The sequence below is a fragment of the Ostrea edulis genome, chromosome 2 (genome assembly GCF_947568905.1).
Source record: "Ostrea edulis chromosome 2, xbOstEdul1.1, whole genome shotgun sequence".
Lineage (NCBI taxonomy): Eukaryota > Metazoa > Mollusca > Bivalvia > Ostreida > Ostreidae > Ostrea > Ostrea edulis.
Genome location: NC_079165.1, coordinates 91613992 through 91637897, shown reverse-complemented (window position 1 = coordinate 91637897; position 23906 = coordinate 91613992). Strand labels below are relative to the sequence as shown.

Here is a 23906-nt window from a genome sequence, read left to right as displayed (position 1 = left end):
AAATTCACCATTACAGGTAATTCACTGAGCAGTCAAAAGAGATTCAATTCTGTAAGTTTATTTGGGCTCCATTCTGTATAAACATTTAAATAATCTTCAGTTGAATTCAGGGTTTAGGTTAACCCTATAAAATTTGACCATTCGTTTGTGAAAATTAGTGGCATATGGCATTAAGCAGGGTTGGAATTATAACGGGGGTGTTCACATGGGAGGAAATCCGTTCTTCAGGATTTTCAGGCAATAAGCGGGAGTGGCATTATAACGGGGGCAGTATATCGAGGGAACACTGTATATCATATCTTGTGTTTCCTATAAAAGTCCTCACTCCCATTCAGACGACACAATGGATTCATTCAGGAGAGTTTTTGAACTTGAAGAGATCCGTGTTGTGTTTCCTTTGGTTGCAAATCGTCTAAGAGTTGCATTGCAGAAAAATTATAATATTAAAGCATTCTATAAAGATATTAAGAAAATAGAAACCGAACACAGAAATATTAACATTTATTAAGATGGTCTTTATCATCCGTAACAGACATTTTACAATCACTGACAGTATTCCCTGTCATTCCGGAATCACGTATTCCCTACTCCACCCACGCCGCCGGTACCCACTGGCGATCCTTCTGCACCTTGTCCGCCACTTTGATAAGTTCTTGTGCTGCTCGTGATATGTCGTCGTTCACAATTGTAAAATCGAAAAGATGTCCATATATTTCCTCTAATTTGGCACTTTTGGCAATTACTGATGATATGATAGCATCCTGTACAAAGTACACAGACATTATAGGGTAACTATAGCCAGTCTAAATTTCCTCTAAACTTAACAAAAGTAGTTTATAAAGAAGATTTAGTTCACTATTACAACGGTAGGTAACTCACGGAACACGAGGTGGCGCTGCCATCTTCACCAGTAAATATGGCGTTGTATTTGAGCCGTGTTTCTCGAAAACAGGGAAAAGGAGGTGGTTTAATGTAGATGATGAAAGGTTTGATGTCAGATATTCTTAAATACCGTAAGGCCTGAAAATAAAGTTTTAATTTTGGAACTTTTTTTATTTTGTGCATAATTTGTCTAAATAACATGCCTTAAGATAATGGTTAAACCATACACATGTAGTCCATATTATATCACTTGAACGCAAATCTAAGTAAAAGAAATGGGTCAAATAGAATTTTCAAAATAGCGCAGACAAATGTTCCCGGATGTAAAGACTTGTCTGTATGGAGGTTACGACGCCCTGGTTGGATCCGCGCCAGTAATTCGTCAGCATATCTGTGTACAAGAGACACTAAATCAGTCTGCTTGTCTTAAATTTTATCTGAATTTACAAATAATCCCTTGTTATCAAATCTTCATATATAATATCATTAATGAAAAATACTGATTTTTTTCATTCCTTTCAGCAAGTCAGATTACAGATGTGTTACATTACAGAGGTTGTCGTCCTGGTTCGTCACAGAACAATAGTACAATGAGGTTTAAATGATAGAACGAGAAGATAAGATTCATATTGTACATACTTGTTCAAAGTCTGGATACTCTTTGACATTGTGAACAGTATTCCGTGTAGATTTAAGATAGTAATGAAGGTCATATGCTTTTGCTTGTTTGTTGTTGCATCGCATTAGAAAATTGTTTTCTCAACTAGATGCGACACCAGCTGTCGACAGCAGTGAGAATATCGTGTCAGAGGTCACATCCGAGAGACCCGTGACTTTCACTTCTAATGGCCAGACGCTTGGCCATGAAACAGTCACTACCTATGTCAAACTTCTCAGGTATGGGGCGGCCCCGGGATGGAGGATCGAACTCGGGCTCTCAGTGGCGACACGAGCGTCCTAACCACTAATAGGCACTAGGCTACTGCGACAATAGGCACTGTGCTACTGCAATAATAGGCAATGTGCTACTGCGATAATAGGCACTGGGCTACTGCGATAATAGGCACTGGACTACTGCGATAATAGGCACCGTGCTACTGCGATAATAGGCACTGGACTACTACGATAATAGGCACCGTGCTACTGCGATAATACGCACTGGGTTACTGCGATAATAGGCACTGTTCTACTGCGATAATAGGCACTGTTCTACTGCGATAATAGGCACTGAACTACTGCGATAATAGGCACTGAACTACTGCGATAATAGGCACCGTGCTCCGGCGATAATAGACACCGGGCTCCTGCGATAATAGACACCGGGCTACTGCTATAATAGACACTGTGCGACTGCGATAATAGGCACTGGGCTACCGCGATAATAGACACTGTGCTACTGCGATAATAGGCACCGTGCTACTACGATAATAGGCACTGGACTACTGCGATAATAGGCACTGGACTACTGCGATAATAGACACAGTGCTACTGCGATAATGGGCACCGTGCTACTGCGATAATAGACACTGGGCTAATGCGATAATAGGCACTGGGCTACTGCGATAATAGGCACTGAGCTACTGCGATAATAGGCATTGTAATGACGTTTCAATTAATTCTACAGAGTTGAAAATTATCTTCAAAACAATTCAGTTTCCAGTAATAGGTATGCGAATGAAACTGCCTAACGGAATTATCTTGTGAAAACATGACACTGTATTAAAACCGCCTGTAATGAAAAAACACAAAACTGTATTAGTATCATCCGCACTTCAAACCTACTTTGGCACTGGGTGTTAAGATGGGAACCCGTCCGGACTTAGCGATAGATAATATGGAGTCTCTTCTGGTACCGTATAGATGGCCTTTATACTCTCCATGCTCTACAAACCTAGGAAAGACCCTGTACAGTTAAACATATTCTTTTTTACAATAAAGGGAGAATACTAAAATAGGCCATTGTTTAATGTCCATTCACAATCAGTTATCATTTTCGAATTTCACATAAAATGCAAAGACAGCAGTCTGAAAACCTTCTTGCTAATATGGCACTTTCGATTTCCCGCCTTGTCACAAAGTGATATTCGCGGCCCTGGACTTCGTAGGATTTGGGAGGTCTAGAAGTATCTAAAAGGGTGGCATTTTATATATAACATGTCTATGGCACTGGACAAATTTGAAATAACATACATGTATGCAAGCTGGTAAGTCGTCTATAACTTTGTCTATTTTCATTACAGATGGTGGCATGTAACACAGAACACATTCACATTTCAGGATTGTATGGTTTTGATCCCACAAGAATACTGTAAAGCTTTTTCTCAGATGAATTCCGTAAAAGCAATAAACGTAACGACCAAGAAAGAAAACAGATATCATTAAATGAAGAGAAGGCGCCATTAGCAATAGGGAATACGTACATGGCACAACATCCACGTAGTGAGCAGGATTACTTCCCATTAGTCGCTGTTTTAATTCGTTTCTTCCAACATTGGAAACACCTAAATAGAACAAAGATCTCTATAAAGTCATCCAACTTCCCCCAATTGTCCAGCTGAAACAGATTGTCTGTGACATCTTAATTCATCCTGGTAGTTTTCAGAAACCACAATCCAATTGATGTACGGGTTATTGATGAAAATGTCCGTATTCCATATCACAGACATCTACAACTGATTTGTAAATCAATAGTTTAAATTGCTTTAGATTCTACGGATCTTGATTGCAATTTCGTATTGAGATGGTTTTTCAGAAATAAAAAGAAACATGCAATTGATTAGTGGACTTCCTTAACGGCATTCATTTATCTAAAGCATCAGTGACAAAAGTACAGTTTTTGCGGTTGGTTGGTTGGTTGTTTTACGTCCCATCAAGAATTTTTCATTCATATTGAGACATCAATAAATTTGTGAAGTACCACAAATTTAGACCTATGTTCAGCGCTCAGGACCGAAGCAGTGAGGATTCTTTAACGTACCAACGTTTGCCGCGACACGGTTTTTAGTTCATATCCGAAAGATCCGTGATTCTCACTTCTAAATGATTAAGCGTTTGACGAAGGAGCAATCACTGCCTATGTTTCTGTCAGAGTTTGGCCTGGACATGGCACGAGAGGGGCTCGAACTCACGACCTCCCGGTTACGAGGCGCGCACTCTAATTTGTTTTGTGGTTTTACATCAGGTTAACAAAGAGCTTTTCATTTCCCATTATGAATCATATTTAACATTAATTCTAACCTCCAGAAAAAGGCTAGATATGAATATTTTCTCGAAGTTCAACACTAATGATATCACCTGCCAGAATCAAAGGCCGACAGTGCTCGGGGTCGGGATTCAGCAGCTCCACCTCTTCATATGTAGGAATATCACCCATTTCAAATTCTGAAAATATTTAGAAATACTTAAACATCGACAAAACTTTTTGTTGTACAAGAGTCGTTACAGGTGGAAATGTTGCATACCGCCATTCTGAACTGCTTGGTACATGACCTTCTTCACACGTTTTGACCTTGGGACACGGGGACTGGCTTTACACGGACTAGCAGACCCTGTAACACAATGTTTACATTTCTGTAAGAAACATTTCATACCGTGAATTCACACACAGGCTACAGCTGACAAAAGCGCTATATGTACCTACGTGCCCTTCTGCATTTCACGTCTCTCTTGGTCATGAGGTCTTGCAAGAGTTCTCGCCTTTAAATAAAACATTAACAACAACAGTTACTTCTTGAAAATTTATATATCTTTTTTAAATGTGAAGAATTGTCCGCTGGAGAAGAGGTATCAACTACACGATATTTACCGACATTTAAAATTAAAACCTCGTTGTAAAGTCTAGAGCAATTGTGATTGATTACTGTTGGTTGGTTGTATATTGTTTAACGTCTCTCTCGAGAATTTTTCACTCAAATAGAGACGTCACCATTGCCGGTGAAGGGCTGTAAAAGTTTGCATATGATCGGTGCTTACGGCGTTTGAAGTGGGAGGGATCTTTATCGTGCCACCTCTGTGACACGAGGGCCTCGATTTTTGCGGTCTCATCTGAGGGACTGACCCATTTAATCTTACGACAAGCAAGGGGTACTGAGGACCTATTTTAACTTGGGTCCCCACGGGATGGAACAACTGTGATAATACACATCTGTATTACTGTGCAGGTATATTAGTTGAAGAATTTTCAACGTGACAACAAAAGGCTTCATAGTGCATCAGGGGGTGCTCACCTTTCTTGTAAAAGTTGAGAGGGTATAATACCCGTCATTCCCTCTGCTTCCTTTTCCGGTCTAGCTTGCCACCACAAGGGGTCTTCCTGAGATACGATGTGCAGAATGTCCCCCCTACTGAAGGACAGTCCGGCATTTGGACAAGGTATCAATGTGTCATCTTTTGGATCGTAGGAAAACAAGGCTTTGACTCGTGTCTGCAAATAAAACAAAGCAAACAATTGAGAAATGTGCTGCTCTTTCTTCAGCGATTCAAAATCAGAGCACACGATCACTAAGGAGTACGTCTTACATTACTTGCCCGTGTTGGGACTGGTTCTTGCTGTCGTTGTACTAATTTGAGTGTAACTGGGCCCGTTATTCGTGTCTACAAGGAAACAATGTCTGTAGTAATAGAAGTGATATTCAGGAGACTCCCATACATGTACATGTTTTAAAAGTGTTCATTTGTTGTGAATGGTTTCTGTAATGTTGAATATCGTATGGATCTAGATATAAATGAGAGAAAGATTTAGAATCTATTGACAACTTTCGCTTAGTAGCACGTAACCACCAAAATAAAAGAAGAAACAAACGGGAGATCCCTTTAAATTCGGATAAATTAATGGCTCCAAATATATGTACTACCCATGCATAAACTTTTGTAATAAAAATGAATTGAATTGTGTTTATCAGTTAATTAAATGACATGTAATTCTACACCCTTTAACCTGTGTGTATGTGGATGATGAATGCAACGTTAGGAATTTCTCTTTTGACTGCGGAAATCTATTGTATATTGGATCCCACATCGGAATGATTTGAGAATATCGAGTACAAAGAAAGACAAATCGAAAATAATCACCAACAAGTTGGCCATGTCGTCTGGATTGCGACCTGTGAACTTGATACCATTAATTTCGTGAATCTCGTCTCCAACGTGAATAAGACCTAATACAAAATGTAAGAAATTAAAGAATTGTTTTAATCTTTTTTATAGGAACTTATTCCCATAATATGGAAATTGTAGTTGCTATATTCACATCATGTGCTATTGAATCGCAAAACATCTGTCATCTAAAACGATTTTTCCCGTCTTCTTCGGCTAATTGAGACTCCAGGGAGCATTCTACGGAATAATAAGTTTAATTGCTAGGTTTGCTTCGTTTGCAGTTACAGAAAAACCCAATACCACTCCTAAAGGCAGCACCACCATGCAATATCCGGGCAATTTCTATGATTCCTGTATCTTCGTTTTCTTGTATTGTCACTCCCTGTAAGAAAACGGCATACATTAGACTTTCTGTCGTGTGAATTTAAATGTAACAATAGATTTGTAAGAAGACAGTCTTTTCTCACCAGCGGTTCGTCTTTTTTTACCAACTGAACGACCTTGACGTTATTGTCCTCGCTATGCCTTAGCGGCTTTGAGTTGCAACTTCCGGTTTCAAAGTCGCGTTTGGCAACTACGTCATGGGTGTACAGAAGAGCCTGCGTAATAGGAAAAATCCAGTCATCATTGATTGAAATATTCCAGAAGGTTGATTTAAAAGTAATGGGGCTTAGAGTTCAATTACAATTATCATAAATCATCGAAAGGAAGTAGAGTGCTTGAATGTTGTGTCACGGTCTGTTGAAATTTGCCATCCCTTTACCAGATAGGACCATCATTAAATCAAAGTATCGCAGTGCCAATCCGCGCTGAGCTCTTTTGAAACCAGTCAATGACACCAATGACAAGTATTATCTAGAATCTTTCTCTGGCCTGGTTTTTAATGTACTGAAAAAACCGGGTTGATTATAATGTACCGTTTTACAATAAGACGCATTTCCAATCGCTAACAATATGCGGTGCTAATAGCGCATACAATTTATTTCCGAAAACCCGGCTACGCAGATTTGAATTCCAACTGCACACTTTGTGGAGTTCGAGTTTTTTATTGATTGATTGAATGAATGAATATTGTTTATCGTCCCTCTCGAGAATTTCTTAGGCTTATGGAGACGTTCGAGTTTTTTAAATCTCTTTCTACATTTTCGCCATTTTATGAAACTGCTTGAATGAAATTTTGCTATGCTCTCTAAATTATTCAACCTTTCAATCAAACATTAATTTCACGTCTAGCAAATAACAAAACATGAAACGTACACTGTGTACACATTAATAAATCTGAAATTTCAAAGATTTACTATATAGTATCTAGTAGATGAAACATCTGACGATATGCAGCTTGAAATTGCATTGATTTAATAAAAGAAAACGTTCTAGCAGTCTATTGAAAGCCTCCAACTTATTCAGGTACAACAAACTGTATTCTCCGTAGAAAATAACCCCTCTGTTATCAAATTTCACTTGCAATTTAAATACAATCGCAAATTATATGGTCGTTATAACGATTTAGTTTGCCAATACAACCTATCATTGGGTCAAATGTTATATGACGTGTTTCATACCGATTGTTAGGCTGTTCTTGGCACACTGATTTTTGACTACGGATAACTCCGTTTAACCGATCAAGATATAGGGCTCACGGCGGGTGTGACCGGTCGACAGGGGATGCTTACTCCTCCTAGGCACCTGATCCCACCTCTGGTGTGTCCAAGGGTCCGTATTTGCCCAACTCTCTGTTTTGTATTGCTTATAGAAGTTATGAGATTGATCACTGTTCGATATCTTCACATTACTAAGGTCTTTAGCAGCACAGGGGCTCGGTTGTCAGATATTGAAGTTTTGTATTATTTGTTCCCGAATAATAAATTGAAGTTTTGCATGATTTGTGTCCGAATAATAGATTATATAAATAAAATCCACCACCAAAATCCGCTCTTTTTCGAGGTTTTAAAAAAGGTGTATCATGTGTACATTAAAAAAAGTAAAGGGACGACACTCGCCATCTTGGATTTCTGGGGGGCCCTCGATTCACGGCTTGTTTTTAACAATTTCTACTCTCTGTCTACCGGTTTCTGGCAAGATCTATGTTGGAAAAAGATCCAACGACTTCTCCCTATCGTCTGCTTATGTCTACATGTCGTATTAAAGATCCAGTGACCCGAAACATCCTCGATACCTGCCCCTACTTATCGAAAGCAACGGAAGTTTGCATCGAGTGACACGACGCCTACCGGAGCTCTCCATATAATCACTGGGGTGTTCCGAATGTATAGGATAAATCTAGAGAAGTCTAAGTTGAAATAAGCACTGAATTTAAATTGAGTTGAGTAAACGAATGTTTTCCACGGAAGAACAAAGAATTCAGACAATGTCGTAGCATAGTAAGCTGTAAATAGTAAACTATGTAATTTTTGGGAGAGATTTTATATACCAATAACTGAATGATTCTCATTAGATTAGCTTACGCACAAAGTACCACAGGGGCACATGGATGATCAAAAGAACACCTGTATATCCACATATTGCTATATAAATATCAAATTGAAGGACGATATACCATACAAGTATTGTAAGTGTATTGTCGTTAACTCATCAGTGTTCGTTCGATTACACAAACACAAGTTGCAAGCCCACAGGAGGCAGTGGGGGGCGGGGGGGGGGGTCATGCAAACCACCCCCTTCCCCCATTTCAACTTATCTTGACCAATTAAATGTAAATCCACTTTTTTCCCTATCATTAAGGGAAATTGATTAAGAATAATCTCGCCACCCCCCCCCCCCACCCACCCCCTTTATGGGCTGTCTTTCTCCTGCTTTAGCCTTTTAAGAAGAGAAATATTAAAAATCCCCCTCCCCCATTTAGAATCATTCTATGGGTCCGATATGCAAAACTGTACACTGTGTGCATTGTTTAAAGAATGTTACAATTCAACTTAAATACGACGTGCAAGAGCTTTATTCAAAATAACGAAACAAAATATCAGTAAATATGAAAATGGAAACATTCCATTGTCAGCAGCTTGGCCGTTTATCAATAAATTGTGACCATTTTAAAGCAAAGTCAACACTTTTTATTAAAGAGCTGCTGATTTTGCGGTGTTGATTTCTCTGGACTTACCGTATGCATTCGGAACACCCCAGTGATTTTATGGAGAGCTCCGGTAGGCGTCGTGTCACTCGATGCAAACTTCCGTTGCTTTCGATAAGTAGGGGCAGGTATCGAGGATGTTTCGGGTCACTGGATCTTTAATACGACATGTAGACATAAGCAGACGATAGGGAGAAGTCGTTGGATCTTTTTCCAACATAGATCTCGCCAGAAACCGGTAGGCAGAGAGTAGAAATTGTTAAAAACAAGCCGTGAATCGAGGGCCCCCCAGAAATCCAAGATGGCGAGTGTCGTCCCTTTACTTTTTTTAATGTACACATGATACACCTTTTTTAAAACCTCGAAAAAGAGCGGATTTTGGTGGTGGACTTTATTTATATAATCTATTATTCGGACACAAATCATGCAAAACTTCAATTTATTATTCGGGAACAAATAATACAAAACTTCAATATCTGACAACCGAGCCCCTGTGTTTAGCAGTGCTCAATTTCTCCAGTGCAGTCTGGGGTAAAGAGACTGTACATGTACCTAATGTAGCAAATTTAAAATTGCATTATTTGACATAATCATGATTTATCGCGTGTTTTGTGCTTGATAACGGATAAATACATGTTTTCACATCTTAGCGCAACCATAAAATGGCGCTCTTGCTTCACTACCAAAAGCACCAAAATATGATTGATTGATTGAATATTGTTTTACGTCCCTCTCTAGAATGTTTCACTCATATGGAGACAAGGGCCTCCGTGGCCGAGTGGTTAGAGCATCGCGCTCAAATCACATGGCCTCTCGCCTTTAGTCGGCGCGGGTTCGAATCCCGCTCGCGCCGGTAAGTGAGAAAGTTTCCCAGTTTACTTTCGTATGGTCGGTGGTCTCTTCCCAGGTACATTGTATCTGGGTTCTCTCTTCCCCCAATAAAACCTGGGCGCCACCAGATAGCTGAAAAATTGTTGAGTGTGGCGGAAAACAGCAAAACAATCAATCATATGGAGACGTCACCAATGCCGGTGAAGGGCTGCAAAATCTCAGCCTATCCTCGGCGTTTATGGCTCCTTTGAGCAGGGAGGGATCTTTATCGTGCCAGACCTTCTATGACACGGGGAATCGGTTTTTGCGGTCTCATCCGAAGGACCGCCCCATTTAGTCGCCTTCTACGACAAGCAAGAGGTACTGAGGACCTATTCTAACCCGGATCCCCACGGGATTCAAAATATGAATCTTGCTAAAATAAAAACATGTACAGTATATGAGTAAAATTTTCTAAATTGGAATGAGGAACTATGGGTAAAAATTTTAAAATGTTGCGTCGTTTGAATAAATACAGAAGTATTGTAATCGGATCTCTATAACCGGTTATTTGCGGTTACGGAAATAGCCGAGTACATACGATTGATAAGTGGTGATATCTATTGAGAAAAAAGTATTCCAGTGATCCCCAAACCTGTCTCAATTAAGAACAAGGAATTTCGTGACAAAATCAGTTATTTCTGAAAGATGACACGGAAGTGCAAGTCCGTATAAACGGAGACGATTTCCCATTCATTATTATGAAAGCAATGTTATCCTGATAGGGGATTTCTTTTAAGAACCACGGTTTTGTTTTGGTTTTTTTTTTTTTGTTTCTCGGTTTATTATTGGGGATTAGATTGTGTTTTTCTTACAATGCTCGCGGCCTTAGTCACCTCGATGATCATGAACTATTCCTAGAGATTATTACACTTTGTCACGAGACAAACAGAAGATTAGTTCTTTTCATGTATTTATTACTTTTGTACAGCGTTTCAGACATTAAAACTGTAGGTTTAGTTCATTATACCTGTATCTATGGTATTTTATACTTGTATGGTTAATTACTCCGTTCACCTGGTCAAGTTATACGGCTCACGACGGATGTGACTGGTTGACAGGGTATGCTTACTCCACCCAGGCACCTGATCCCATCCCAGGTATATTCAGGGGTCCTTTTGCCCAACTCTCTATTTTGTATTATTTATAGGGGTTCTGAGATTGATCAGGGTTCGTTATCTCGTAGTTGTATACGGTATTACCTGTATGTTTAGTATATTATACCTGTATGTTTAGTATATTATACCTGTATGTTTAGTATATTATACCTGTATGTTTAGAATAGTATACCTGTATGTTTAGTCTATTATACCTGTATGTTTAGTATATCATACCTGTATGTTTAGTATATTATACCTGTATATTATACCTGTATGTTTAGTATATCATACCTGTATGTTTAGTATATTATCCCTGTATATTATACGTGTATGTTTAGTATATTATACCTGTATATTATATGTGTATGTTTAGTATATTATACCTGTATATTATACCTGTATGTTTAGTATATTATATCTGTATATTTAGTATATTATACCTGTATGTTTAGTATATTATACCTGTATATTATACCTGTATATTATACCTGTATGTTTAGTATATTATATCTGTATGTTTAGTATATTATACCTGTATGTTTAGTATATTATATCTGTATGTTTAGTATATTATACCTGTATATTATACCTGTATGTTTAGTATATTATACCTGTATATCATACCTGTATGTTTAGTATATTATACCTGTATGTTTAGTATATTATACCTGTATATTATACCTGAGTGTTTAGTATGTTATACCTGTATATTATACCTGTATGTTTAGTATATTATACCTATATATTATACCTCTGTGTTTAGTATATTATACCTGTATGTTTAGTCTATTATACCTGTATGTTTAGTATATCATACCTGTATGTTTAGTCTATTATACCTGTATGTTTAATCTATTATACCTGTATATTATACCTGTATGTTTAGTATACTGTACCTGTATGTTTAATCTATTATACCTGTATATCATACCTGTATGTTTAGTCTATTATACCTGTATGTTTAATCTATTATACCTGTATATTATACCTGTATGTTTAGTATATTATACCTGTATGTTTAATCTATTATACCTGTATATCATACCTGTATGTTTAGTATACTGTACCTGTATGTTTAATCTATTATACCTGTATATCATACCTGTATGTTTAGTCTATTATACCTGTATGTTTAATCTATTATACCTGTATATCATACCTGTATGTTTAGTCTATTATACCTGTATGTTTAATCTATTATACCTGTATATCATACCTGTATGTTTAGTATATTATACCTGTATGTTTAATCTATTATACCTGTATATCATACCTGTATGTTTAGTCTATTATACCTGTATGTTTAATCTATTATACCTGTATATTATACCTGTATGTTTAATATATTATACCTGTATATTATACCTGTGTGTTTAGTATATTATACCTGTATGTTTAGTATATCATACCTGTATGTTTAGTCTATTATACCTGTATGTTTAGTCTATTATACCTGTATGTTTAGTCTTTATACCTGTATATTATACCTGTATGTTTAGTATATCATACCTGTATATTTAGTATATTATACCTGTATGTTTAGTCTATTATACCTGTATGTTTAGTCTATTATACCTGTATATTATACCTGTATGTTTAGTATATCATACCTGTATATTTAGTATATTATACCTGTATTTTTCATACGTTGGTATGTTATATTTGTATGTTTGGTACGTTATCTTGCTATATGCATGTTTGACACATTATTAACTGTATGTCTGTTTGGTATACCTGTGTCTGTTTGGTATACCTGTACATTAATTGTACGTCTGTTTGGTATACCTGTGTCTGTTTGGTATACCTGTGTCTGTTTGGTATACCTGTACATTAATTGTATGTCTGTTTGGTATACCTGTGTCTGTTTGGTATACCTGTGTCTGTTTGGTATACCTGTACATTAATTGTATGTCTGTTTGGTATACCTGTGTCTGTTTGGTATACCTGTGTCCGTTTGGTATACCTGTGTCTGTTTGGTATACCTGTGTCCGTTTGGTATACCTGTGTCTGTTTGGTATACATGTACATTAATTGTATGTCTGTTTGGTATACCTGTGTCTGTTTGGTATACCTGTGTCTGTTTGGTATACCTGAACATTAATTGTATGTCTGTTTGGTATACCTGTACATTAATTGTATGTCTGTTTGGTATACCTGTGTCTGTTTGGTATACCTGTGTCTGTTTGGTATACCTGTGTCTGTTTGGTATACCTATACATTAATTGTATGTCTGTTTGGTATACCTGTGTCTGTTTGGTATACCTGTGTCTGTTTGGTATACCTGTACATTAATTGTATGTCTGTTTGGTATACCTGTGTCTGTTTGGTATACCTGAACATTAATTGTATGTCTGTTTGGTATAGCTGAACATTAATTGTATGTCTGTTTGGTATAGCTGAACATTAATTGTATGTCTGTTTGGTATACCTGTGTCTGTTTGGTATACCTGTACATTAATTGTATGTCTGTTTGGTATACCTGTGTCTGTTTGGTATACCTGTGTCTGTTTGGTATAGCTGAACATTAATTGTATGTCTGTTTGGTATACCTGTGTCTGTTTGGTATACCTGTACATTTGGTTTGGACAAAATATCCAGCAGCTCTTCAGATAATTGAGAATTTTCTTTGCATCTTCGAATATCACAGAAAATCTGAAAAAAGAACTTCAAATGAGAAACCATCAAACGAATCAGACCCAGATCCTTAAAAGACTTTAATAGACACCACAAAGAGTTCAAATTGGATACCACTGAAGTCATAAAAGGGTCAATAAAATTGCAAATTTCTCTCCAAGGAGGGCAGTGTCACGCGATGTACAGAACCGTTTCCTTTCAAATCGGTGATGAAATTGTTCGAATAATTCAAGAAGAACAGCACTGCGTGCAACAAATAGCAGCATAAATAGATTACCATTTCCCCAGGATAGTATGAAATAATATCTCTCTCTCTCTCTCTCTCTCTCTCTCTCTCTCTCTCTCTCTCTCTGTCTGTCTCTCTGTCGGTCTCTCTCTCTCTCTCTCTCTCTCTCTCTCTCTCTCTCTCTCTCTCTCAGCTACGGCGTACGTATTTTGGATTATTTTGAGCTCTGTTTTTTTGCTGTTAGATTTTTCCCGGTCTATTATATGCGTCATTATTTTAAGGTCGAGCTCATCATACCCATTGATATCAGAATTATCGGCTGACAGTCAATAATTTCCACCTATTGTTCGTACCCCATATAAAGCTGGATTTATTGAACATATAAAAAGATTACAAAGCAAATCTAAATTATTGTACCGCCAAACAGAAGTAGTGGATCCTCGGATATAGAGTATAGTTATGACGTGACCATATTTCAATGTCGTTTGTAATAAAAGCCGTATTCCTTATTTGTATCACTAACATCAATAGTTTTCTAGCGATTAATCTCTTTCTGCGTTCATACCGCCATTTACGAATTCTATGTGTTAAAATCATTCTTGAACGCACACTTTTCAGTTTTCTATGAAAATATACCAATTGTTGCATTTTAAAAAACAACTTACATTGGCGGCCAGAGCAACGGCTGCCAGAGACACAGGACGCAGTTTTCGATAGCTTAGAATCGATATACTTTTATAGGACTGAAATAGAAAATCAAATCATTCATCTATTGTAGGCATTTGTTGTTGTAAAAATAAGTATTTGTGTACAAAACAAATTTTCTGGTAGTTTTGTTTCTAAGCATGAGCTACGTTTGTGGTAGTTTTGTTTGTAAACATGAGGAACGATTGTGGTAGTTTGTAAGTATTACTTATTTTTGTTTCATACGATTTCATCCAATATACACTTTTTAATGAAAGTGTGTTTGAAGTATACTTTTATGTGTGTCTGTTTGAAGTATACCTTTATGTGTGTCTGTTTGAAGTATACCTTTATGTGTGTTTGTTTGAAATAACCTTGATGTGAATCTGTTTGAAGTATACCTTTATGTGTGTCTGTTAGAAGTATACCTTTATGTGTGTCTGTTTGAAGTATATCTTTATGTGTGTCTGTTTGAAGTATACCTTTATGTGTGTCTGTGTGTCTGTTTGAAGTATACCTTTATGTGTGTCTGTTTGAAATATACCTTTATGTGTGTTTGTTTGAAGTATACCTTTATGTGTGTTTGTTTGAAGTATACCTTTATGTGTGTTTGTTTGAAATAACCTTGATGTGAATCTGTTTGAAGTATACCTTTATGTGTGTCTGTTAGAAGTATACCTTTATGTGTGTCTGTTTGAAGTATACCTTTATGTGTGTCTGTTTGAAGTATACCTTTATGTGTGTCTGTTTGAAATAACCTTGATTGAATTGTATAGATTTATAATTTATACCTACATGTTGTAAGTTTATTAGATACATACTTTAGCGTGTGTTACTTGCGATGTACACCTAAATGGGAATTTGATAGATATACATCCTAATTAAAATTTGTAATATATTTACCTTAATGGGACACACACACTATATGTGTACATACCTTCATGGTTGCTTGCACTTCCTTCCGTCGAAGAAATCTCCTGAGGAATGCCACATCTTCCTCTTGCATGAAAAGCTGCGATTGTAGGTGAGGTAGATATTCCAGTAGAGTCTGAGCATCTGTACAAAAAAAATTATTGACTTTAAAATTTTTCCCATCAAACGCAGCCAAACTTTTCAAAGATGAGATTCAGGAACACAAATAGTCAATACTGTAAACCAACTTTTCTTCGCGTGCCAAAAATATTTGAGAGAACCTCATCATCGCGAATATTTCTCACCGCGAATCAGTCTTTTAATGTTTCTTGTATGTTTAATATATCTCGATCGCGAATATTAGTCGTCGTATACCAGTTCATCACTGGTAAATTGCAAAATAAAGTTGTTGCTAATGGAAGTTGGTTTACAGTAGCTGATTCAGTGCCGGAAGTTGGTTTACAGTAGCTGATTCAGTGCCGGAAGTTGGTTTACAGTAGCTGATTCAGTGCCGGAAGTTGGTTTACTGTAGCTGATTCAGTGCCGGAAGTTGGTTTACAGTAGCTGATTCAGTGCCGGAAGTTGGTTTACAGTAGCTGATTCAGTGCCGGAAGTTGGTTTACAGTAGCTGATTCAGTGCCGGAAGTTGGTTTACAGTAGCTAATTCAGTGTCGGAATTTGGTTTACAGTAGCTAATTCAGTGCCGGAATTTGGTTTACAGTAGCTGATTCAATACCGAGTATTGCCTTCCCTGTAGTCTATGTACATTAACTTCCTAGACACAGCATAATGCATCTGACACATAACGTCCGCTTAGGTACTCTTCCATAGCACTTCCTCTCTGTTAGTAGCTGCTTAATACTATGATCAATTGAAAGTTAATTCAAATTTCATTTCACTTACCCTGATCATGATAGCTGCTTTTGATTGGTAGTGTCATTGGCATATTGATGCATGCTCCGTCGTCTAATCTACCAAGGAAAATACATGCACTTAGGTTAAGTTTGCAAGTGCAGAAAACATTAAATCGCTCATTTTCAATACATTTTTCAGAAACATTTCATGAAATGCACATATTAACTATAACCTATGTTTTGGGGGTCAATGCAATCAATTCTGCGCACATTATGAAACAATCACTTTTAACACATGAATACTTTTATGAGACTCCTATCATTAGTAAAATCTTCAAGCAATAGACAAAAGATTCCCGATGCTTTAATTCTTCGTTGAAAGCGTTCCTCCGGCAAAATGTTAAATACATTGGATCCGTAGGGACTGCTCGGTTGATGGTGGTCCTTCGTCCTGTCAGTGAGTACCCCCTCCCTATGACCCTCTAGGGGACATAACTATGATGGTCTCGCTAAGATGTGTTACAGAGAGCAGTCGTAAAATGATGTCATTCGTTCATAAAACGCATCAAGTGAATACTAAAGAAAAGCAGGAGCGCTCTATTGATTGTTAATGTATTTATCCTTTACAATTTTTGAGATTGTATTGCAAAAGAGCAATGTTCGTTATAATACCAACGAAAACAAAGCGACGGGTTTCTCGAAGCGAATCATTTAAAATCATCATATGTACAGGTGTTTCTAAAATGTAATTAAGTTTCAATTACATGTATATAAAATGATAAACTTAAGAATGGATTTTTCTCATATTATTGGACACGTATATGAGGCTGGGGTTTTCACTAACTTTGGTTCCAGGCCGCACTATTTTCATGCCAGACAGCACTATTTTCAGGCCAGAGGACTGTTTTTATGGTATATAGCAGACATAATTTTATATCTACTAATTTTTATTACTTTGTAAGAGATAAAATATATGTAAACATATTTAAATCTCTTTACAAACCAAAACCAACAAACACCAGTCTGGCAAATTCAATAAAATGAAAGATGGACCAATTTTCCTCAGAAATTTTAACATATTTAGCATTGATTGTTATTTCTTTTATTCTTAAAATATTATACAAGCTTCGTATTTTTCATACAACGCATTTCCATTGTTTTTGCCTTTGATGTCCCTACAAATTGTAAAGATGGTCATTTCCTTATGAATGTGTTGCAGTTGTAAGTGATGTGAGAAGGAATATAGATGAATATAGTATACGGCTATTTTAACGGCTGGGAATTTCATCAGAAATGAAAGGAGAATGTAGATTTAAGAAATAAACTTTATTCTTTAAAATATATAGGACATCAACTGCTACGCTGCAGGCCAACATATTTCATTAAGTATGCCGGCGCGAAGCATCGCACTTCATACCCTCGTGTATTTACAAAAATGACATTTATTTCTTAGATATTAGTGTAATAAGGTGTGTCTTCGTATTGATGTAAAATATGGCAGAGGCAGTGAATGAGTTGATAAAGACAAAAAAATCTTTTTAAAAATAACGGGTGTATGATATCAAGAGGACAACTCCCACCCCAAAGGATATAGTTCATTAAAACTAGGATACGGCTAATTAAAACTAGGATACAGCTAATTAGAAATATTGAAATTATTACGTTACTCTTATTCTTCGTTTTAAACTGAATTTGCACGATTGATGCATTTTTCTGAACTGTCTAAAGTCTGACTAGTTCTGATTTCATGTTTCAAAAATCGTCCATCCCTGTTCGTAAACATAGAATTAGATTTCATCTGATTTGAAGATGTATCTATGCGTTATGTTACCAAAAAGTTTGTTTGTCTTGGGTTTGTGGGTGTGCGAGTTTTCTTTATGGGTTCATTAAAATTCATTAAACAATAATTATTTGATACAGAATATTGCTATTTTTCGTGGGGTATTAAATTCTGTAAAGAAGTCGATCAATAGAATGGATAAGGGTCATTCAATTTTAGACGAACATACACGGAATAACTTAAGGAGGTATACGACATCGTCATAACGGCTGACTTCCTTTTCAACATGAATAAAAATATAGATATCAGCAATGTTCGTCTATTCTTTTTAGATTTAATTGCCTGGATGAGTAGCTCAGTGGGTTAGTGTGTCGACTACTGAAGTGGGAAAATTTTTATCTGAGCGGGTATAACTCACATAAAAGATATTACATATGAAATAATTTCAAATTTTGTGTTTTTGAGATTTTTCAGGAATGTAATCCAAATATCAGCGTAAAAATAATTAAGGACAATTATGAATGTTTATAGTTCATAATGTCATGAGAATAAAAACACCTGATGTTTGTATATATTGGAAAATGTTAAAAATGATTATGTGCCAAATGTGATTCTACGATTTGATAACCAAAATATTGTTTTTAATTCATGTACTGTGAAAATATTTTATAAAGTTTTTATGGACTTTTTTTTTAGAAGTCCTGCATCAAATGAATTTTGGATGAACGTTTTTGAGACAACAGATACAAGTCATATTGAGAAAAGGTAGATGAAGTCGTTACAATCGTCTAAACCACCCAAAATATTAGAGTTGAATTTCATTTTTTTTTCCATAATGTAATCTTCACTTATGAAAAATTATATAGGACTGGAAAAGTAAATTCTAATCTACGTCCTTTGTGTTCTAACAAATGTGAAGATGTATTGTTTCTATTTTTCAGAGGCATGCAGAACTGACTGATTTCGTTAGATATTATCTAGAACATTTATCGACGGATTGTGAGAATTCAGATTATGATAATTTTAAGTAGCCTTTATGTTAGCATTGCCACCTGAAACAAAAAAACGTCAATGTACTTTTTTTATGTTTTGTATATCACTCAGTAGTAGATTTAGTATAAATAGACGGAAACAAACATTTTTAAACGAAAACAAAAAGATTGACATATTTCGTTAATGCAAGAATATTCTGAGGCATTAGTCTTGTGGGGATCTGGGTTAGAATAGGCCCTCAGTACCCTTTGCTTGTCGTAAGAAAGCAGTCCTTCGGATGAGATCACAAAATCCGAGGTCCTGTGTCACAGTAGGTGTGGCACGATAAAGATCCCTCCCTGCTCAAGGCCATAAGTGCCAAGCATTGGCCCAATTTTGTAGCCCTTCACTGGCAATGGTGACGTCTCCATATGCGTGAAAGATTCTCAAGTTGGACGTTAAATAATATACAATCAATCAATCTGAGACATTATATTTCTCATAATCACTATCAACTCCGTGTTGCTAAAAACAAAAAAGATGTGTTTTATAAAAAAAAAAATCTTGTACTAAATTCCTCTAATAAAAGAAACAGGTGACATTTTAATGTTTATATTTTAGATGTTTCATTATTTTTAAATTACTTGGAAGTTAGTTGCAGCCATGATACACAAGTCTGGTAAACAGTGTTTTAGAAGTGATTATCGTAAAACTGATATTGAAGGAGTTAATTTCATTTTTGAAAATACATCAGAATGTGAACTGCTACGCTTCACGCCAACATCATGAAAAGTACGCTAGTGTGAAGCAAAAAAGGAATTTAGGTTATATATTCACATTCTTTTTTCTTTTCTCTCGGAAGATAGACGTAATATATTCATCAAGATTCATACGCGCTTGTACACATCTGCATTGCATTCATGAGGAAATGGCTATCATTACAACTGAGAAAGATAAGGAAGGCAAAAACATTGAAAATGTAAATATATACAGCTTGGGGATTATGCTAGGACTAAATGGAACATGGAATAAATGTTGAGAACTCCCACCTGTTACTCATTGTCAATAGTATACAATACTTTGCTCTCAGTTTCTATGCATACAAGAGGGACCGGAAGGACTCCCGCCTTTGACGTCTTCGGAAAGAAAACAATTTGTCTACGCGTATGTCATATTTCTCTTGCACTGCACCATTTATCATGACGATTGTAGTAAATTGATGATATTCATCTCTTTATGACAATATGTCTGTGCTTATAGATTCATATATCCATCAACAGCTGAAGCCTTATTGGTAATCGGAATGGTGGATTTAGTGATTATAGCCGTTTTGTAATGACAGTGACTGTTATCATATTCACAGTAGCGACTTTTTTCTAAACAGCGTTTCCGGTTTGTACCTATATTTGTTAGATATTTACATTTCACAGTGTTTTGTCAGTAATAATTCTGTACTCTTAGATATTTACATTTCTCAATGTTTTAGTGGTAATAATTCTATACTGTTTTATTGTACCTTATTTCTCAATGACAACTTTTTTTAAAAGACGGTAATGCGCATCCGTGTGAAAGAGGCATAAAAAAATTTAAAAGATTTTTTTAGATAACGAAATTTCAATAGAAAGAAAGAATATCTAGGTTTTATTCTTATGATGGGGAATATTATTACTTATGTATCGGGTCCATAGAAGATGAGGGGAAGTCGACAAATTTTCTTAAATGTATTTATTTCTTATACATATTTACATAAAAGATGTATTGGTCCTCGACAAAACAAAAACATTAGTTAGGTTTGTCACTGACTGTCTTCAGGTCGGGTTGTTAAAGTCCTCAAAAGGCGAGGCGAAAGACTCTCTGCTGTAGACAGCCAGTAACAAAACTAACAAGTGTTTTGTCGAGGACCAATATGTTTTATACGCAGATATGCATAAGAAAAAACTAAAACTAAAAACACCTTCCGAACGCCATGTTTTTGCCATTCGCCTTTTAAATATATTTAGACGGCAATCACGTGATGTATATTATCCAATGACAGAGTGCCATTCTAGTCCGAGGCCAACAAATAAATGGAAGGATGAAGATGATACAGACCATCTTTACGTATACAGTATAATTGTTTTCTAAACAGAGCTGGGTTTTCGCTCCCTCTATTCCATACTACGCCATCTAACAACGCAAGGTCTGTCAGCACCCAGGGCAAACCAAAACGATATCACCCAGGGCAAACCAAAATGATATCACCCAGGGCAAACCAAAACGATATCACCCAGGGCAAACCAAAACGATGTTACAAACCACCAGATAAATCCCATTAATTGTAACAAACGTATGTATGAGGATTTATGAAATGAATGAAATCAAGTGTTTATCACCAAGACGTACTCATAAAAATATTTGCTCAGCATTGATAAAATGAGAATTGGCGTGTTAATCATAAACATAGACATTCAGCAGACGACAAATAGCGTAACTCGACACGACTGGGACACAAGCAATAATTACTTCACTGTTTGATGCTAATCTTCAAGATGAAGACCCAAAAATGAATTCCACAAATTGTGTATCTGCATAACGGCCACGTGCTTTGATGGTCAATAGGCAGAATTTTCTCGTAGGTCCGGACACCGGTGTTTGTGGTTGAGTACAATGGAAGCTGTTCTTTATCACGAGCTTGATCAATTGACAGTAACAGAATTGCATGTCGCAGGTTTACGCGAGATTAAACAACAAAAAACTGCGGGGATTCATATACAGACAAGCCCTAAATTATAGCACAAAATTGTCGTTACAAAATTATGTTTGCGGAAGGAATTGGGTGTTGATAAGATTTAATCCAAGATTGGAGAAGCAAATTTTCATCCATGGTTTCTCTTTTAGAAAATGACTTTCTTTAATAGCGCCTATAAACATAACTACAACACTATATTAACCAGATCAGTTTCAACTTTTTTTCTTCATTTTACACTCCAGACTCGGTAGATACATTACTTTTTGTCAATATTTTTTGGATTTTTCAAAATATCTGTATTGCAATTAACATTTTTAAAATGAATAAAATCAAACGCTACTACCATCAAACCTGTCACACTGCACCATACAGTTATCGGTATATAACGAAAAACACGCCGACGCTCATCTGAGCGGTAAAGTAGACTCGTTAGAGAACACGACGTCATCTTTGCATAGGAAACATTTGGACAGAGTCGTCGCAACCATTGGGGTCAATCAGATAACGCGCTCGTCCTTTTCCGTAATCGGTAAGGATTGGTGCAAAAATTGTAATTCTTCACCGGAAGCGCGCATGTGGATGAAGTTAAAAGGCTAGAACCGAATACCTGTGTAATGTGTTATTTAGATTTTAATCACAAATTCAGTTTTGGTATCAGTAACGTCTTATTCATTTTAATACATAAATATATAAGTGGAAATTGATAGTGGTAGAATACCTTAGGTATATATGATAGATGCATTTGAAAGCTCGCGTTTCATATTTTAAGTACGACTGTGACGTCATAGTCGAGTAGTTACGATTGCCACTGGGTTCTGACGTGACGTCGATGACGATTAAACGGTCATACCCAATGCACCGCGATGCGGCTTGATGCCACAGCTCGAAGACGCCTTAGCACAGCATCTCGGCATATTCTTGGATGCACGTGTCCCTGGTGTATAACTTGCAGTTTTGTGCAGTTCTAAACTGATTGCGCAAGTGCTGCAACCTCACGAAACAGTTCCGACTAGGCGACATAACCTTCGGTGGCCCGGCAAGTTCGAAGGCGGTCGGCAGTTCTACAAGAGTAAGGAGTTTGTAGAGACGAGATACTGTGCTTTTGTGGACATTAAGAGCTCCTGTCATAGCGTTTTGGATGTTTCCAGCCAATAGTAACAATAAGAGCTCCTGTCATAGCATTTTGGATGTTTCCAGCCAATAGTAACAATAAGAGCTCCTGTCATAGCGTTTTGGATGTTTCCAGCCAATAGTAACAATAAGAGCTCCTGTCATAGCGTTTTGGATGTTTCCAGCCAATAGTAACAATAAGAGCTCCTCTCATAGCGTTTTGGATGTTTCCAGCCAATAGTAACAATAAGAGCTCCTCTCATAGCGTTTTGGATGTTTCCAGCCAATAGTAACAATAAGAGCTCCTGTCATAGCGTTTTGGATGTTTCCAGCCAATAGTAACAATAAGAGCTCCTGTCATAGCGTTTTGGGTGTTTCCAGCCAATAGTAACTGCACTGTTACGTACATCGTTGGGTAGCCTAACCAAGAAATCCTTAACCCAGAAATTAATTTCAGTATCGGGACTGTTCTTACCAGAGGATCCAATGATAACAAACGGGGCTGAGACACGTGAAATCCTGTTGCGTAGACCTATCCCTGCACGTGCTAATCGTGGTATGCATTGATGTCTGGTGGACACGAGAGCGTGTTGTGTAAAGGAGTTCAATCAACCGTGAATTACTTGGGAATGTGTATGATATCATTGGGTGCGTTCAGAGTAAACCCAATGGTACCATCACCAATTTGCCAATGGTAAATGAGTCATTGGTACTATTGGATCCTTGTGTACTCTGAACGAGTTTGGGTTACAGATGGTGAGAAATCCAACAATGGTACCATTGGTATACCACTAGTTGATCAGTTAGCACGAAATGACAAAGATATACGCTCATATTATCTTAGTGAAGAATTTTGTACCAAGAAGATGCTTTTAGAAATACATGTATGTTCTTTTAAAGTCCTGTTAATTGCTTTCTCCTGTTGATTGCTTTCTCCTGTTAATTACTTTCTCTTGCAGATTCGCTAGC

General features: G+C 36.8%; 1 protein-coding gene across 1 annotated transcript; it reads right to left on the bottom strand.

Annotated features, from left to right (window-relative positions):
• Positions 1-486: 486 nt before the first annotated feature.
• LOC125680884 (MAGUK p55 subfamily member 7-like) lies at positions 487-16506 on the bottom strand. Its single transcript, XM_056155464.1, has 17 exons — positions 16397-16506; positions 15519-15637; positions 14563-14640; positions 13606-13689; positions 6447-6578; positions 6280-6361; positions 5953-6038; positions 5401-5475; positions 5109-5305; positions 4523-4578; positions 4344-4430; positions 4177-4263; positions 3303-3383; positions 2916-3009; positions 2665-2773; positions 880-1020; positions 487-761 (listed from the first exon to the last, which is right to left on the bottom strand). The coding sequence occupies exons 1-17, from the start codon at positions 16437-16439 to the stop codon at positions 585-587; spliced, it is 1728 nt and encodes a 575-aa protein (XP_056011439.1). The 5' UTR covers positions 16440-16506; the 3' UTR covers positions 487-584.
• Between the last annotated feature and the right edge of the window lie 7400 nt (positions 16507-23906).